This window comes from Crinia signifera, chromosome 6, assembly GCF_055691185.1.
Source record: "Crinia signifera chromosome 6, ASM5569118v1, whole genome shotgun sequence".
NCBI classification, from domain to species: Eukaryota; Metazoa; Chordata; class Amphibia; order Anura; family Myobatrachidae; genus Crinia; species Crinia signifera.
Genome location: NC_139222.1, coordinates 246,299,212 through 246,318,334, shown reverse-complemented (window position 1 = coordinate 246,318,334; position 19,123 = coordinate 246,299,212). Strand labels below are relative to the sequence as shown.

At 45.9% G+C, this 19,123-nt stretch overlaps 1 protein-coding gene across 3 annotated transcripts in view; it reads left to right on the top strand.

The window, feature by feature from the left end:
• Positions 1-18,895, top strand: part of SLF2 (SMC5/6 complex localization factor 2) — a 57,676-nt gene extending 38,781 nt beyond the window's left edge. For all 3 annotated transcript variants that reach the window (XM_083149227.1, XM_083149229.1, XM_083149228.1), the window contains 8 exons: positions 3,189-3,365; positions 3,794-3,891; positions 5,034-5,121; positions 5,220-5,330; positions 5,853-5,930; positions 14,389-14,475; positions 14,774-14,842; positions 17,371-18,895. In XM_083149227.1, the coding sequence (XP_083005353.1) occupies positions 3,189-3,365; positions 3,794-3,891; positions 5,034-5,121; positions 5,220-5,330; positions 5,853-5,930; positions 14,389-14,475; positions 14,774-14,842; positions 17,371-17,517 (855 nt within the window). In that variant the 3' untranslated portion in view covers positions 17,518-18,895. The remainder of the gene's footprint in view (positions 1-3,188; positions 3,366-3,793; positions 3,892-5,033; positions 5,122-5,219; positions 5,331-5,852; positions 5,931-14,388; positions 14,476-14,773; positions 14,843-17,370) is intronic.
• Positions 18,896-19,123: the final 228 nt, after the last annotated feature.

The following is a 19,123-nucleotide window of genomic DNA, read 5'->3' as shown; positions in this document are numbered from 1 at the left end:
GTTGACGGGCATGGCGTCCCGTGCACATTGAAGGCAGAGGTTGGATTTGCCTGCACTTCCGACCTACAAATTGGATTCCCTCCCAGAGGCCGGAAACAGGGTCGCATGCGATACATCAAATGCAGAAGGACAACATGCAATCCTGCTGCCTGGGAAAGTCGTGGTCTACTCAAGCAGATTGGGTGGCCATACACTGCTGGGGTGTGGTACGGGACTCAGTCGGGATCCCGACAGTCATTTTCCCGACGTCTAGATCCCGACTGCCCGGAGTCAGACAGCATGGCGAGCGCAAAAAAGCCCCTTGCGGGCTCGCTGCGCTCGCCACCCTGCGGGCACGGTGGCTCGCTACGCCAGCAACCTTTTCTATTCTCCCTCTATGGGGGTTGTGGACCCCCACGAGGGAAAATAGCGGGTGGCTGTCGGCGTTTTGACAGTTTGGATCCCGACATCGGGTAAACGACTGTCGGGATCACAACTGTCGGGAACCCGTCCGGCAGCCACACTGCTGCGGGATATTGCAGTAGTGTATGAAAACCTTAGCTACAATTCAGCTGAACAAGGACACACCTGTTGCTTGTTCCATGGAGTTGTACTTAATGAGAGGGAAGGAGAAGATATGGTAACACCGTTTTCAGTTAGAGCAGCAGTCAGTATTTTGAAGATGGCGCAAGGGTTGCCAATTATTTCATCTGGAGGGCCACTAAAATGTTGTCTATGGCTGCAAACAAAATGTGTTGTATTCTATTTACATTGTCTACTAAAGATTTTAAATGATATTTATTGTTGGACCCACAAAATATACAGCTGTAAATTGCTAAAAAGTAAACCGGATCAGCCATATTTGAATATTTGTAACCACAGAACTAGGCACCGCAATTAATCCTCCTAATCCTCCATCTATCACAACAGAATAACTATGAACAAACAGTTGTACATTGTGATTAGAACATATAACATAGACTTAAGCTTTAACCACTTTGGTGGTATGTCCAGATGCAGGAGCGGGCACTCTTGGAAAATTTCGGGGCATAAGTAGGTGTGCGCCAGTGGTGCCTCCAGCTGTGTACCACAAACGCACTATCTCTATGGGCATGCTCCCCACCTGCCACTTACCTCCCCACCAGTCGCCACCCTGGTGATCATACACCAGATCGTCGCCGATCCCCTCCCTCTGACCCCGCTGCCATTCGTACCAGTGACCAGGCCCCGCTCGGAACGTTCAGAGCTATTTGGGCACCTGAACACATAAGTGCCCGAGTGCACCCAAACCTCTCCTAGTGGCTGCAAACAGCCGAAACCATAAGCAGCACCAGGGGGAGCAGGGGCTGCTGCAGGAGGGACGCTGCCCCTATTGTGGTGAGTATTTCCAGGGTAGGACAAACCTGGCTTGTTAGGTTTTTCCTGCCCCATGAAAACCCACCACTAAATGGGTTAAGGAACTCATAATTCTGTTCATCTTCTGCTGTGGCCATTGTCTCCTGTGTGGACATACACAATATCAAGATCACTGTCAGTTAGCTGGTACTCTGATCCACACATGCTCACCATCCAGACATCCTCTTCATCTAAATAAAGTGTTTCGCCTCCTAGAGGCACACTCCGGTGGGTGTGAATACTACGGCTGTGTATCAGATGCTGGTTGTGGAGGTCAAAGTGGTAGTATTTTCAGTTTAGGTCTACCTTTCCATATCCCGGTTGAATACCAGCAACGGTTCCAGAGTACCCACTTCTAATTCCAGATAATACTTATGTGCTTCTTATTGGGCCTTAATCAGTGTTTGAATACTGTGGTAGTCCTGTTTCAGAAAGTATACTATCAAGTCTGCTCTGTCATAGCCTCCAACATGACCCATTCCATTAGGTACAAAATGCTCTATTCCTCGACTTTCCTGCCAGTGGCAGTTACAGAGGAGGGACTCCAGCACAGTCCGAAATTCAAAGAGGGGGGGGGGGTCACATCAACTGTCAGTGAGTCCAGGACAGTGATGTTTGAGGTGGCAGTAGGTGCGGCTCCCCTTTTTGAATATTGGACTGTGCTGCATCCTCACCTCTGTAACAGTCACTGGCAAGTAAATCCAGAAACAGAGCACTTTGTACCTAATGGAATGGGTCATGTTGGAGGGTATGCTCTGTTCAGGTGGTAGACTCACTTAAGCAAACCATTCATAGCCAGGGCCAGAGTTAAGGCCCCCATACACTATGCGATTTTGGGACGATTTCATCCGATTTCGGCACTTTGTGCCGATAATCGGGTGAAATCGGCCCAAAATCGTAGGTGTGTGATATCTGATCCGATCCGATGCGCGGTCCCGTGCGCATCGGACCGGATCAGGGAGGTCGGACGGTCTGTACATACGATCACGTCCGACCTCCCTGTATGCATATGCCTGCCCCCTGACAGGCATATGCATGCAGACACCGGGGGAGCAGTGGGGCGGGCAGCGGGTCCCTGAGCGCCGGCGAGTGCTGCTGACTGACCTGGCCGGGCAGTGTACTTACACATAGCAGCAGCAGCGGGGACGGGCAGCGCAGTGGCGGCTATTATATTTTTAAAATAATTGTCAAATGACCGGCCGCTCTCTGATTGATTGGCTGAGAGCTCTCCGGCCAATCAGAGAGCGGCCGGTCATTTGACAAGTATTTTAAAAATCTAATAGCCGCCACTACGCGTCCCGTCCCCGCTGCTGCTATGTGTAAGTACACTGCCCGGCCAGGTCAGCAGCGCTCACCGCACCCGCCGCCCGCCCCCACCACCGCCGCCGCTGCCCGCCCCCACTACTGCCACTGCCCGCCCCCACTACTCCTCACCCCCTGCAACTCCCCGGGTTTTTTTTTACATGGAATAAATCGCATGCGATTTATCCCATGTAAAAAATGGCACATCAAGTGCCAAATTGTATGTGAGCCTCCCGGGGAGCTGCCGGGCGGCTCGCAGGTAAATTGGGTCCGACTTGTCCCTAGGACAAGTCGGCTTAATGTATGGGGGCCTTAAGTGTGGTCATTTCTGTAGTCTGTAATCTCTCATGATAAGGAATATATAGTGCAGATTTCCATACTACTGGTTCTCATATCATTTTAGAAAGTCCACAAGCTTTCTGTTGTACTGCATGCATTCCTTATGGGCTTGTAATGGGCCCACAGAGACGAGTAACTTTATTTTTTATTTTTTCCTTTTTTTTGTTTTCAAGTTTTTAGGCTTTTGCACGACTGTTGACCCCAAAAGCTTCCTTGACCAGGAAATCCTTGCACTCATAGTGTTACTTTTGAAGATACATTTGGAAAAAGAGATTAAAGATCTTCCTGTGGTGGATTTGCTCAGTCTTGTAGAAAACCTGCTTCAAAATATTGAGGAATGGGAGACGATAGTAAGTGAGAATTGAATATTTATTTATGAACAGTTTTTTTGTACAGCGCAGCAGGTTCCATTGCACTTTACAATTCGAAATAGGGATATAACAAACGGGATAGTTACAGACAGTCAAATGGTAGGAGGGCCCTGCTCGCAAGCTTACAATCTCTAGGGAAATAGGCAATGATGCATAAGGATAGGTACTGTATTGCATAATGGTCCACCAGAGTGCAAAGGTTCTTGGTGGGCTGAATGATATGTTGACTCGGCAAAGTAAGCCAGGGTTCGGGAAGAAAATAAGTGAGCATGTTTGTGTTGTAAAGTAAGGATGTAATTGGATGGGAAAGGTTTATGAAGGTAATGTGGGTGGTTCTGGAATCTGTATTTTCTTCACTGATTAAATCATGTTTGCCATATTAATCAGATATCTTGCTGGTCTTTTAGATGCCTGAACTGTGCTGTGCAGTAAGCAGACTTTCCATTCACCATCACAACTTTATCAAATTGCTGCAGCTCATTCCAGCTAGTGAAATGCGCGGAAGGTAATGTTCTGTTCTGTATATTTTCTTTTAATGGAGCTGTTTTTTTTTTTTTTTGGGGGGGGGTAACAAAATATATTTTTGTTTGATTTCATGATGGAAAAACATTAGACATTGTGTAGTCAATGCCCTATTGTTATAAATAAGCCATTTGCGAAATCCCCTACACAAACGAACATCTCAAATCAATTGTTCATTGACATAAGCCTTGTGTGTGCATCCATGTCCCCTAGACAAATCAATTACTAAAAATATTCTTGACACATGTCACAGCAATGATCCCATAGCCAATACAGCATAAGCAGATCTGATGGCAAGGGATCACTGTTCATTCAAGGCCTTGTGTTGGCAATTTACAGTATTCACTGTAAGCTGGCCTCCTTGTCTTTGAAAAGAGCAGTCTCCCAGGGAAGGGGGAAGGTGAGGGGTTAACCAGTGGAGTTCAGAGATGCTATCAAAAATGAGTCTTGTGTGAGCATCCAAGTCCCCAAATCAATAAATAATAGAAACCTATATAAACGGAATTCTGCTCTGATTATTCAATCATGGGACCAGATGCACTAAGCTTCAAAAGAGATAAAATGGAGATTGATAAACAGCCAGCCAATCAGCTCCTACCTGCCATGTCGCAGACTGTGTTTGAAAAAATTGTCAGGCAGGAGCTGATTGGATGGTTGTTTACAACTCTCCATTTTATAGCTTTTGAAGCTTAGTGCATCTGGCCTATGGTGTGATCATCCAGGTGAGGTAAAACCAGGTGACTATTAATTACCAGATGGCTGTGAACTGAAAAAAAAAACAGTTCAAGTAGAGCTTGGCTTAGTAATAGACCCAGGTTCTAGTTCTGGTCCATGCTCTGATGGTAACTCTCTCTCTCTGGCAAATAACTGTGCCGTCCCTCTGGCTCACCCTGCTTTTAACCTACACGTTCCGACCCTTTCCCTGGGTCTTTCTCAGGGTTGCAAATGCAGCAGCTACGCAATCACATGGTGCAACATTGCTATTCCGCGCTACAGGTGCGATTTGTTGTGCCATAAAGCCGGAATGGCGACGCGAATATATATGTAACTGATCATCTGTAACAAGATATCCCTGTTATCCACATACTCCTGACTTCCCTTTTCTTTTATGTTGTTCCTTCCTAGAGAGGTGAGAAGGCATGCCAGCCTAATGTGCATATCCAATATCCTCTCTGGAGACTGTACAGATCTACCTATGAACTATAACGCTCGGGTAGGAAAGTTACTAGCAGAAGCTCAGACGTTATTGTGGACAGTGTGGTTACTCCTGTTGTCTCCTGACACTGTTCATGCTATATTTTTGTTTATTAGATGATGAAACTGTGTCAGTTTATGTCTCAAATGAAGCCATCGGCATTAGTGAAAAATATACAGTCTGTTCCTGAAAATGGATCAAAGAGTTTGCTTGATCTGGATCAAGAGGTAATGCAAGGTTCAATTCACAGTTGGAGCAGTTAATTCTTTTGTTAGGGACAATGTAATAGATACAAGTGTCCACTTACATGTAGCTCTCCAGCACATTAAACGGCCCTTCTAGTCTCACCATGCCTAGATGTGACTTGGTAGCGCCCAACGTCTTTTTGTGCGACTTTTTACATTAAAATATCTAATTCGGGAAACAGTATGAATAGGACACACAAGCAGCTTTTGCTGATTAAAAGGATTCCTAGAAAACACTTATTTCGTAAGCAGATATAGGTGTATATTCAATTAAAGACTGATCCATTCCAACAATCTCTATTTGATGCGGCCAAATCCGACTGTTTGATTTGGCTGCTGCTGCTCAACCGTCCCGGGGGAGGAAGCGGGATGGCGGACAAGGGCGCCAGGTGAGCTGCTGCTGCTGCTCAACAGGAGGATGGAGCCGGGAGAAAGGAGGGGGAGGGTAAAGGATGGTAGAGCAAAATAAGAGTTGGTTTTAGAACTTTTTTTCTTTCTTTCTAGGCATACTATCTAACCTTCAGCCTTTTACATTTGGTGAACGATGCAAGTAGTTCAGATGAATCTCCCTCTGTTCAGAGAGTAAGTGGTTTCTGCATGGTCTACTTTTTTTTTAATTTATTTATTTATAGCTGCAATCGAACTCTCACCAAGGTGTCAAAAATATACCATTTCTATGTCAAATGGATCTTTATCAGTATGGAAGGACAGACAATGGGATATGCTTCCCCTAGGAAGTATGGTTAACTGGAAAGGTGCCTTAGCACTAGTGTGATTTTGGCACTTTTCATTAAATTCTGACCGATCGCACTGAGAAATTGGATGAAAAGTGTCAAATAGCATGTTTGATTTGATTCCGATCTGATGTGTGGTGCCATGAGCATTGGAGCCGTAGATCGCAAGGCCTGTGCCTCCCGGATCTACGGATCCAGGAGGCCTTGTTGGGAACGCATGCAAATGATTGTTTGCAAAAGTATCCTGCTGCTGTGTAGTTCAAGGGAAATCTTATACAAAGTCTCCCTCCATGAAGTCACATAAGTATATGGGAACCTTAATGGTCTATGTAATAAGCCTTGGAAGGAAATAGACTTCTATGTGCAAAGCATTTGAGATAGAAAAAGTGAATGGGGAGAAAGTATCCATCATGGGGAATGGGCTCTGCAGCCTCAGGTGTTTCATCTACTGGTGGAACATTGGGATTATACCAGCATGGATCTCATAGCTTCCAGACACAATGCAATGCTTTCTCTTTATGTCACAAGAACCGTCTGGTCGTCTTTTCAATTGGCCCGTTTTCTTCAGGTGGGCCTTGATGCTGGTTAACGACTGGGCTCATTAAAGGTGCAGGTCTTTCGATTGCTTACTTGACACTGTCAGGATTTCTTGAGTTTTACTTCTCTTGACCGAGTAAATGGTTATTCTATAAGATTCTTAATCCTTAGTGGTTACTTTGTTTAACATTTTCTGGTTATTTGGAGCAAATAATCGTACCAATGCCATGCCACAAATATAATTTTGCTTACCATGTACATTATATACTCATGACTCTTGTAAGCATATATTTGCTCTGATGTTTACTTTTTTTACCTTTCTGAAAACAATGAACACGCATTAAAAAAAAAAAAAAAGGTGCCCTTTCCATATTTTTTTTCATTGCAGGCTTGCATTGCTACCCCAGGTTCCGACGTTCCTTCAGGGGGTTTTACAGTTTTAGCCTCCAATCAGATTTGTTTTTGAGATTCATGCTGTCTTCATTTTATCCTTGAAGACTGTTATTCTGTTAGCCTTGGCTTCTGTTCAGAGAATCTCGGAGTTGGGGGCTCTATCCTGAAAATAGCCGTACCTTGTTTTCCACGAGGACAGAGCACACCTCCCTCTGGCAGTGACTTTGGTTTGTAGGTTTCCTCAGATCAGGAGGATAATATGAGGATGGCTCCTCCTACTCTATACTGCAGGACTACATCGCAGGTGTCTGTTGAAGCCCTTATTAACGCAGTCAGATCTGTATTTCTAATAGAGGAATCAGGCTAAGCCTCGAAGTCCGATGTTATCGTCTTCAAACAGATAAGAAAGAGAAAGAGATAGCGGAGGTTCCTACATCTGCAAAGCTAGATGGAGGACCTTCTAGCGGAGGCATTGGTTCATGCAAACAAACGTTTCTTGTTATCCAAACGTATAACCATTTTTTATCCACTTTTGTGCTCTTCTGGGCACATCCTCCAACCACGTACTTTACAACAGGCCTTCTTGTGGATCCAAGAAATCCCGTACTGTGGGAGTCAATTCCGTCCCTTCTGGTTTTCAAACTCCTCATTCCAGTTCCCCTGGTTCAACATGGCATTGGCCTTTATGCAAAACTCTTCCTGGTCCAGTAACCAGACGAGTCGTTCCAACCCAAGCCAACAGCAGTGCTCACTTTCTGTATAAAGCCATTGCGCTCTTGCATGTTTTGGAATTGTGGGACTTCATGGATATCCAGGATGCCTACTTACATATACCCATTAGTGACCGTCATCACTGCTTCTTGAGGAAAAAAAAAAATCCCCCTTTTATATAAATGTGGCCACATACATCATTTCTCAGATCATGCCAATAGCCCTGTTAACCGCACCATGGACTTTGCCGCATACCTGCACATAGTGTACCTACAGTAGTACAATTTCTCCTACCAGCAGCAGGGGACACTGCAGTATTCACGTGTGGGATAGAGTGGGTGCATTGGTGGAGTCGGCACTTTAAGTGAAAATTTGAATGTGGCTGGCTCCTCCCCCCTCTATTCCCACCCGGACCCCAGTCTTAGAAAAAGTGCCGGAGGAGTCGGTACTCCAGGGCACTGTCTCCTGAGGAGACTAGGTTTTTATTTGTTTTATTTTGTTTTATACAGTTTGTGTAGTAGCACAGGCAACACCGCGGATAGGGTCTGCCTGTGTCGAGTGGAGCTCTGGAGGGTCTGGTCGACACTGCTTGCAGTGTTCCTCCAGTACTCAGCCACCGGAGCGTCGGCTCCGGGGACCCGCTGCAGCTGCTTGCGGCTTGCGTTACGGGTCCACGGCAGTTCCCCCGTTCCAGAGCGGTGTCTGAGGCGCTAGGGAGAGGGGGCGGCCAGGTTGGCGCGCTGGCTGAGCAGCTCGCGCCGGATTTTCGTATGCGATGACGTCACTGCTCCCCGCCGGCAGCGCGCTGAAGACGCGAGTTGGCTTGTGGGAGGAACTTCTCCGCACAGACGCCATTGCTGTCGGCGTGTTGGGGAGCGGTGCAGCTGCAAGGAGGAGAGTCTGCAGACCCGGTTCACTGGTTCCTGCGAGGCTACTGAGCGCTACCTTCCTACGCTACAGGGGTACTGTAAGTTGTGGAAGGGATTGTTTCACACACACACACACACACACACATATCGGGAGGGTTGTGGCTGCTCCCTCCCTGTGGACACCCGGGCCCTGGGCTACAAATTGGTTTCTTCAGGGCTATCTTGTGTCTGAATTGCGGGTGTGTGGGTGTGTTTGAGTGTCCTAATTGTTTGCTATTTGAAACATATTATAGGACTGTGGGCAGTTATGGCTGGAAAAACTTCTTCCAAGGCTGCAGTTAAATTGTATTCCTGTAAAACCTGCAAGGGACAATACACCCAGCATGTGAAGGGTGTCTCTCTCTGTGAGCAGTGTTATGCTGTGGCAAAATCTTCTGCTCCTGTTTTGTCCCCTCAGCCTCCGCAGACTGCTGTGGATCCTTTTCAAAATGTATTAGCAGGTTTGACTGCTGAATTGATGGCGTCTAGGAAGGATAGGGAGTTGTTACAAACTCAGCTCACTAAACTTGCTTCGTCTGAACCAAGTTGGGCAAAGACGCTTATCAATTCGGTAGATTCTCTGTCACAGTCCTTAGCGGACTCTGCACAGAAAAAGCTTCCTTCTCCAGCCGTGGTTAAAAGAAAGGCACCGGCTGCGTTGTATTTGCCTCAGCATTTGGATGAGGATGAAGGTTTTGACTTTCTAGAGGAGGGAGAGGTGCTTGCAACTCAGGACCCTCCAGAGACTGATCTTGATGAAGAAGAGGCTCAGGGAGTGGACGGTCTCATTAGGGCTGTTATAACTACCCTTAATCTAGAGGAGATGCAAGTCCCTCCCCAGGTGTCTATTTTTGGACGGACTCAAAAGAAGCCTCTGTATTTTCCAGATTCTGCGGAGCTGGACAACCCGTTGCTCGATATTTGGAAAGTTCCAGATAAGAAATTTCAGATCTTTTCACGTATTAAGTCTTTGTATCCGTTTGCTCCAGAGTCCAGGGGAAGGTGGGAGATTCCCCCGTCTCCTGATGTTTCTCTGTCTAGGCTCTCTAAGAAGACCACGCTTCCTGTTCCAGGGGCGGTCTCCCTTAAGGAGGCTCCGGATCGCCGGTTGGACACTACTTTAAAAACTATTTTCACTACTGCTGGGGTCTAACTGAGACCAGCGATGGCTTCCGCCTGGGTGGCTAGGGCCATGGAGGTGTGGGCTACTCAGCTTATCTCTGGCCTGGAGCAGGATTCTCCTAAGGAGGATTTGTTATCCTTGGCGGAGTGCATCAAGGATGCATCGACGTATATCGGAGAGGCATCTTCTGATGTTGCGTCTCTAGGTGCTAGAGTTTCTGCCTCAGCTGTGGTGGCCAGGCGTACAGTTTGGTTGAGATCTTGGCAAGCAGAAGCGGAGACCAAGAAAGCGGTGGAAGCGTTGCCATTTGCAGGAGAGACGTTGTTCGGGTCTGAGCTGGATAAGCTCATATCTCAGGCCACAGGTGGTAAATCAGCTTTTTTACCATCCTCTGCTCCGGCACCAAAGCGGTAGTTCATGGGGCCTTCCTTTCGGGCCTTTCGTGGCTCCTCCAGTGGTCGAGGTAGAACCAGAGGAGGTTTTTCCTCTTTCAGAGGACGCAGGGGTAGAGGGGCAAGAGTTGCTCCAGCCGCCTCTGCCGCTGTTAGAAGACAGGATCCCAAGCCCACTGACAAACCAGTGGCATGACGGGCTCGCAGCTCACGTGGGGAGTCCCACTGTGGGTGCGCGTCTGCTGCTGTTTGTCGAAATGTGGAAAACCCATTGCAGAGATGCGTGGGTATTGGACATAATATCGCAAGGATACAAGCTGCAGTTCGCTTCTCTTCCCCCGTCAAGATTCTTTCCAATTGGCCTCCCCAAACTCGAGGAAACAAAGCAGGCTCTTTTTGGAGCAGTTCAAGGTCTTCTGGATTCAGGAGTAGTTGTTCCAGTTCCGGCTCACGAGCAGGGAAGGGGATTCTACTCCAGCGTATTTGTGGTGCCCAAGCCGGACGGCTCGGTGCGACCAATTTTGAATCTAAAAGATCTAAATCTGTACATTTGCTATCAGAGATTCAAGATGGAGTCCATTCGGTCAGTAGTGGCGTCCCTGGAGGGAGGAGAATTTTTGATGTCGCTAGATATAAAGGACGCATATCTGCACGTTCCCATATGGGTCCCGCACCAGAGGTTTTTGAGGTTCGCAATAAACGATTGCCATTACCAATTCAGGGCTCTGCCGTTTGGCCTGTCATCGGCGCCCAGAGTGTTCACCAAGATTATGGCTTGCATGATTGCAGCTCTCAGACTCAGGGGTATTACAATTATCCCGTACTTAGACGACTTGTTGATCAAGGCTACAAGCCGGGAAAAGTTGGTCGAGGATGCTTTGGTCACATGCAGATTCTTGACAGATCTTGGTTGGGTCCTAAATTTCAAGAAATCGCATCTAACTCCGTCCAAAAGACTAAAGTTCCTGGGACTCATCTTGGATACAGAAAACGAGACTGTTTCGCTTCCCATGGAGAAGATCACAGCCATACAAAAGATGGTTCGTCAGGTCCTCGCTACTCGCAGAGTGTCTGCTCACGTTTGCACTCGTTTACTGGGCATATGAGGGTGGCCGCGTTCGAGGCTCTGCCCTATGGTCGGTTTCATACCAGAACATTCCAAGGAAACCTTCTGTCCCAGTGGTCAGGGTCCCATTTGCAGATCCACAAGAGGATTCTTTTGTCCAGGGAAGCACGGCTGTCTCTAAATTGGTGGCTGTCCACTTAACATCTGTTGAGGGGCCGCAGTTTCAAGCCCTGCAACTGGACCATTCTTTTGACGGATGCCAGCCTGACAGGGTGGGGGGCGGTGACCCTAAACCATACCTTTCAAGGAAGGTGGTCCATGCAAGAGGCGAGGTTGTCCATAAATGTGTTGGAACTCAGGGCCATCAGACTGGCGTTGTTCCAGGCCCACGACTTGATCAGGGGCCGTTCGATTATGGTACAATCGGACAATGCGACGGCTGTTGCATATATAAACCGCCAGGGTGGAACCAAGAGCAGGGCAGCAATGAAGGAGGTTCGGCCAATTCTGGAATGGGCGGAGGCCTTTGCCCTCAATTTCTCAGCAGTGTTCATTCCGGGGGTGGAGAACTGGCAGGCGGACTATCTCAGTCGCCAGGATTTTCACCCAGGAGAATGGGCCTTGAATCCGGAGGTTTTAGATATGATAACTCGGAGATGGGGCACTCCCCAGATGGACATGATGGCATCCAGGCTGAATCACAGACTTCCCCTCTACTGTGCCAGGTCGAGGGATCCAGCAGCGGTGGCGGTGGACGCCTTATCGATCCCTTGGGATTTCGAGCTGATCTATGTCTTTCCCCCGTTTCCTTTGATACCGAGGGTTCTCAAGCAGATAAAAAAGGGGTCAGCGTCTGTAATATTGATAGCTCCAGATTGGCCGAGACAGGCCTGGTACTCGGATCTGAAAGGTCTACAGGCCGACGTTCCGTGGCGTCTACCTCTCAGGGAAGATCTGTTGCAGCAAGGACCATTCGCCTACCCAGGCTTGATGCAGCTGCGTTTGACGGCGTGGCTATTGAGGCCGACCTGTTAAAAAGGAGGGGAATCCCGTCGTCGGTGGTTCCCACCATGCTAAAGGCTAGGAAGGAGGTCACCTCTATGCATTATCACAGGATCTGGAGGTCTTATGTGGCATGGTGCCAACAGAAGAAGGTGGAAAGAGCGGTCTTTCGGCTTTCTCGGTTTTTGGAGTTCCTCCAGTCGGGTTTGGACAAGGGGCTGGGTTGGAGCTCTCTTAAGGTCCAGATTTCGGCATTATCGATCTTCTTTAACCGTAAATTGGCACTTATTCCAGAAGTGCAGACCTTTTTGAAGGGGGTCCTGCGGCTGCAGTCCCCTTTCATCCCACCGTTTGAGCCTTGGGACCTGAATTTGATCTTGAAGTTCCTGAAGTCGGACTTATTTGAGCCTCTCGAGGGAGCGGATCTCAAGTATTTATCTTGGAAGACGGTTATGCTCCTGGCCCTTGCTTCGGCCAGGAGGGTTTCAGAACTGGGGGCGTTGCTTTGTCACCCTCCGTTTCTGGTCTTTCATAGAGACCGAGCAGAACTTAGGACTAGACCTAATTTCCTTCCGAAGGTGGTCTCAAGGTTCCATGTGAATCAGCCAATTGTGGTCCCGGTTCTGTCAGGCTCCGCGGAGTCATTGGACGTCGTAAGGGCGTTACGTATCTATGTGGACAGAACGGCGTCTTTTAGGAAGACTGAGAGTTTGTTTGTTCTCTACGGTGCAGAAAGGAAGGGATGGCCTGCATCTAAACAATCTTTGGCCAGGTGGTTGTGCTTGACTATTAAGGAGGCGTACGCAAGGGCTCGTATGCAGGTTCCGTCACGCATTTCTGCACACTCTACTAGATCGGTCAGCACCTCGTGGGCGGCAGCCCGAGGGGTATCTATTTCGCAGGTTTGCAGAGCTGCCACCTGGGTGGGCTCCAACACCTTTGCGAAGTTTTACAGGTTTGACAGTTTTGCCAGAGAGGAATCATCTTTTGGCAGAGCTGTTTTGCAGGATCCTCAGCGCTCGCCCTCCCGGGTGTAGTGCTTTGGTATTATCCCACACGTGAATACTGCAGTGTCCCCTGCTGCTGGTAGGAGAAATAAGGAATTTGGTACTTACCGGTAATTCTTTTTCTCCGAAGCAGCAGGGGACACTGCACGCCCTCCCAGCGCTGAGTTTTTGTTTTTTTCCTGCCATGGTTGTTCAGCAGTCCTGTTTAATTTCAATTTTTAGCGGTCTCGCTAAATTAAAGTCTGATGACAGGTTTATGTGTTGTGAATTGAAGGATTGTTGTCATTAATGTTGGGTTTGTTGTAAGTAGGTTCCTTCGGTGGTCTACCTCTGGCTCTCTCGGACACGGTTTTTCTAAGACTGGGGTCCGGGTGGGAATAGAGGGGGGAGGAGCCAGCCACATTCAAATTTTCACTTAAAGTGCCGACTCCACCAATGCACCCACTCTATCCCACACGTGAATACTGCAGTGTCCCCTGCTGCTTCGGAGAAAGGGAATTACCGGTAAGTACCAAATTCCTTATATTTCCAAATTACGACACAAGGTATGCATTCTAAATAAACAGCTTTGTTTCTATATTTGTTTTTTTTCTTTTTTAGAATGTGGCTTCAGCCAGATAAAGGGAAATTCCTTCTAAAGAAGGTTCTATTATTTAGGCACATACAGTGTTAGTTCTTATTGTGGCCCTCCAATATCACAGCCTATAAACCTCCAAACTGTTACACACCATGACCATTTTAATTTCCGGGCAAATCATGGGTCATTTAATATTTTCTGGTTGACAGTGCTGCACAGTCAGTCAGCAGCATGGCAGCATTACTGATATTCTATAACTGCAGCATGGCACATTGTGCTGTCCTACCACTGCATTGTGTACCCGGCCATAGTATCTGACTAGCAGATGTGCTGTATGAAAGGTAAATTTACCCAATGACTCACAAATGTGTTCTTTCTTTCACTGTGATGTCAGATTATCTATGAAATTCTTTGAATACTAAACTTTGTCATCAATGTTGTAAAAGATGCTTAATCCATTAAAGAGCTTGTCAGACTATATATTTTAAATATCTATATTTGAAGTGATTAAACACAGTTTAAAGAATGAAGTAGGAAGCGATTGTGTGACTTTACCTTTTTTAACAGAGTATTTATTTTGTTCCGCATAGAAATACATACAAAAGTTATGTACTGAACTGGAGAAACACATAAAGAGCGGTATACGGGAGGATGCAAGGTTTTTCTACCGGACAAAGGTAAAGCATCTCCATGCCTTCCAATGATGTGCTCATTACTCACTGCCACGCTTTATAAGATGCACCAGTAGAGTTTTTTTTATTTCACTTGTTATTCTGCGGGGAGAGCTGCAAAACATACACTGTTAGGCCTCCTTGTGGACAGAGTTTGGGAACCACTGGGCTCTTCTATTTATCTTGCTTGGGAAGCATTAATCCCTTTTAGGTCTGACACATAGGTTGGCATTATATTGTGCATGTGGGTGGTGTGGTGTTTTTACTGCACAATAATTGTGTTTGTATGTACTGCTGTTTATAGGTAAAGGATCTAATTGCCAGACTGCATGGTAGATGGCAAGAGATGTTGCTTTATTCTCGGCCTGATCAGGTAACTTATTTATTTATTTACTTATTTAAATATACCTCTTTTAAATGTTTTTCACGTCCAGACTTTGGTGACACAGACATGACAGATTTGGTTTATGCTTTAAAACAAAAAGTAGCAGGTCACATGTACAGAATAGTTCTCCACTATGGGGGGTATTCAATCCGAAATTCTGACAGTCGGAATCCCGGGCTGTTTTCACTCAGTTTGACTGTAACTCGACAGCTGGAATTCAGTGTTCCGGCTGTCGAGTGCTGGAAAGTGGGCGGATTGTCGAAAATGCCCATAAATTTGACAATCCACAGCCGATTTCAGACAAAACAGATCCAAGTGGTTTTAAAGTCGGATCTGTTTTTTTCGTAATCTGCCTTCAATGCTGTCGGTAACGGCAGCATTGAATAGGCCATGTCCGCTATTTCCACCAGGATTAAATACCGCCCTATGTCTTCTCTTCTGTCTCTAAGAGTACTATTGCCTTATCATTATTTACTCCATCTCATTGTGTGCAGTGGTGTCATTGAGAAGTGTAAAGAGATCTATTAATATAACAATATGTGTCTGTCCCTTACTCAGTGAGCCAATGGTTCCTATTTATCATGTACTGTAGTTGTCTGTAAATTATTAGTTTAACACCTATGAGAAGTGGCTAGCGGCATATTGCAATGTTAGACGTTACTGAAGTTGTTACAAAAGATACACATTCCAACAGCCCCTGGGTCATATAAGTGTCACAGCCCCTGGAATTTGTTTTATAACGCTGGATTGATGTGTCCCTAAAGCACTGCTTGGGAACAAAGACGCTCATTGGTCAAACATCGACCTGGCTAACACTATGGTCGTGCAGCATGGCCACTAGAAGTAAGGATCCGGATCCATTGCATCCATCTCTGCGTCAGGCCCTCCGCTTGTTTATCCTCTCGCTGCCGTTTCCCTCTGGAATTTAGTTCTATGCCTGTACCACACAGTCAGTGTAATCTAGCACATGCTCAATCATAGGCTAGGATGTGACATCCCGGCTATTAATCGTAAGGACTAGTGAAATGGACTGCACATAAGCCCCATACCTGCCCGTCTGTTTTGCATACTACCAGTGACAGCGCAGGGATCTCCTCTGCTGGCCTGTCCCCTGGAAGTCGGAACATTGAGAGCCATTGGCAAACAATGGGCGTGTCTTCTCAGAACACTGTATTCCCTATGAATAGATTAGTTATATAAATGGCCCATATGATAGCCGGAGCATGACCATGCAGAGAACATGGCCTCTGTGTTATTACATGATGTCCGTGTGATAGAGATTTCTGCTCATAGCAGCAGACAATTGAAATATGGATTTGAAACATTTATAATGTGCAGAGTAATATCCACATTTTATTATATTATGATGATTTCTCTCCATTGGTTTATTTGCCAATAACTGTAAATTGCAATTTCACCAGGATGTAATGTATTCAAGGTTATTTACACCAAATATACCAGGATCAGTAATAGTATAGTTGAACGTTCACATCAGTCCCTGCCCCAGTGGAGCTTACAATCGATATTCCCTACCACATATTAACACACATGGGGGCAGATGTATGAAGTGTTGTTATGGGGGAGAAGGTGTGTCAGCGCACGTCATGTGCACTGATACCGCTTCTCCCCCATGTAAGAAGGAGCCAGCGTGCGGTAAATGACAGGGGCGCTATCTAAAATGCTAACATTCAGGATCCCTGATGGTCAGAATCTCAATGGTCACAATGCCTGTCCCCAGTGAGCATTTTAACCCTAGCCAATGTAGGTAGCCAGCAGTTGAGTGGTTAGGACGTCCTCAGACTTTGCACATCAAAAGCCTTTGAAAATCCTCTTTGCTGAGAAACATAGAATTTGACGGCAGATAAGAACCACTTGGCCCATCTAGTCTGTCCCTTTTTTAAACATGTTACCTCAAACCATATTTGAACCTTATTTTTTTTGTAACGATATCAATATTCCAATCCAAAGCATGTTTAAATTGTTCTACTGTATTTTTTTACTACCACCTCTGATGGGAAGCTATTCCACTAATCCACTCCCCTTTCTGTGAAGTAATTCTTCCTCCATCTAGTTTCAGTGCATGTCCTCGTGTTCTGCTGCTCATCTTCCTGTGAAGAATGTCTACCACCTGTACCTTGTTAAAGCCCTTGATATATTTGAAAGTTTCTATCATGTCCCCCCTTTCCCTTCTCGTCTCTAAACTATACATATTAAGATCTTTTAGTCTTTCCTGGTACGTTTTGTGGTGTAGGCCATGCACCATTTTAGTTGCCCTTCTTTGTACAGTCTCTAATTCATATCCTTCTGGAGATATGGCCTCCAGAACTGAACACAGTACTCTAGATGAGGTTGTATCAATGACCTATACAGTGGCATTATTACTTCTTTCTACTGCTGATTCCTTTCCCTTGTAACCAAGTATCTGACTTGCCTTCATTGCTTTGTGTCAAGAACCTTAGTGTTTAAGTATCAGCTGTATTTTTATTTCCAACAGTTTGGTTTTTATTTTAATTTAGGGAAAGCTACATGATTACTGGCAGCCAGCGTGTGATGGGTCACTCAACATTTCACAAGAAAGTGTGGAAAGTGCCTCCCAGGAAGATTCTGGCAGTGTTACTGAACCACTACGGGACCTAGACCTCGGCATAGTATTACAATCTTGAAATGCTGCTATTTTGAAGACCATTTGATATTATTTTGTTTTGTTAAAAGAGAAATCGGCAGTTTTTATATTGCAGACCGGTAAAGAAATATGTGACCATAGAGAATCGAGGGGTAGATTTATTAAGCTACTGGTCTTTAACACCGGCCAATCAGCTGCTACCTGTCATTTTTCAATCCAAGCCTGTATAATTCAGTTAGGAGCTGATTGGCCGGTGATAAAGTACCAGCCACATTACCACTTCTCCTCCCTTATCACTGCTTCATACATCTACCCCCTTGTGCATTATGATATTACTAAGACATCAAATTTGTTTTGGATTTACACATTATGGGTACGAAAGTACTACGGTGACATAAACAAAACAGTTCTCTGAACCGTGCCGGTAGAACCCAATATATTTAGTGTTTATTAATATCCTCCTCAGGGTATTATCTGGTACTTTTAAGTACTACAGCTTGCACTGTTTTTTATCATTTACATTTTTTATTATATTTTGGAGACTATTTTTTCATTAACATTTTTTTTATCATGGGTCTTAATTAACTGATGCATTAATTATGAACCCTACTTGTACTTTGAATCACTGGGTTCAAAAGAGCTAGAAGACCCATTTGGCAAAGACACTACACAAACAGCCGCAATCATTTGTCCCCTTTCACCTCCTTTTTTGTTTTAAAGATCTGGATCCCTGTCACCGCAGAAAGGGGAGGCTTACACCATCCCTAGAATTTAGCATAAAATCTGAAGTTAACACAGTTTGGCAGGTTCATTTAAAATGTTTTATCAGGTTTTTTTTTCTTTTTGTCAGTTGGCCAACTTTATCAAGTCTAAGGGGGGTATTCAAACTGAGGGTCACGGCAGTCGAGCTTGCTCGACCGCCGTGACACAGTCCCGTTCTTGGTCAGCTCGACCGAGAACATGCAGGCGGGATTCAATGTCCCGCCTGCCAGGGAGCGAGAAGGGGGCGTGGCCAGGAAGAGGCGAGCTGCAGCTGGCAGCTTGTCACTTCCTGGCCGACGCTCGTTCTGCCGAGATACCCTGCTCAATGCTGGGAAGACAGCATTGAATAGGGCCCGGCGAGCATCTCCCCGACGGGAGATGCTTGCCAGGGATTGAATATCCCCCTTAAGCTCCGAACACACTGAGCAATTTATTGCCCAGCGGTTATATTGCTGCGTGTCCCGACCATATCCCCGGCGATTATGGCTGAAGTCGCCCCATGTGTACGGGGCTTTAGGCAGTTGTCTTGTTTTCTGTGGTTTTGTACTGTTTTTTTCATGTGTTTTTTTGTAAATTTAAAAATGTTTTGTTATAAGAATTTAGCACTTTATACCATAATTTGTATGTTGGTAATTTATATTAAAATTAAAAAAAGACTTCAAAGTATCTTTTCTTTTTTGTTTGTAATGAATGCTTTTTTCTTTTTTCAAAAAATTTTTATTGTAAAATAAGGGATGACCTACAAATATATAATGTATATCTCTTTTACACCAGAGCCTCGACCCAGAGTCTTGCCGCTTCAGTCCAGGCCGGTGTAAAAGGGGTAAAAAAAAAACCCTGAGTCCTGTTCCCCGGGTGTTCGACCCAGCAAATGTTCAGGGTCA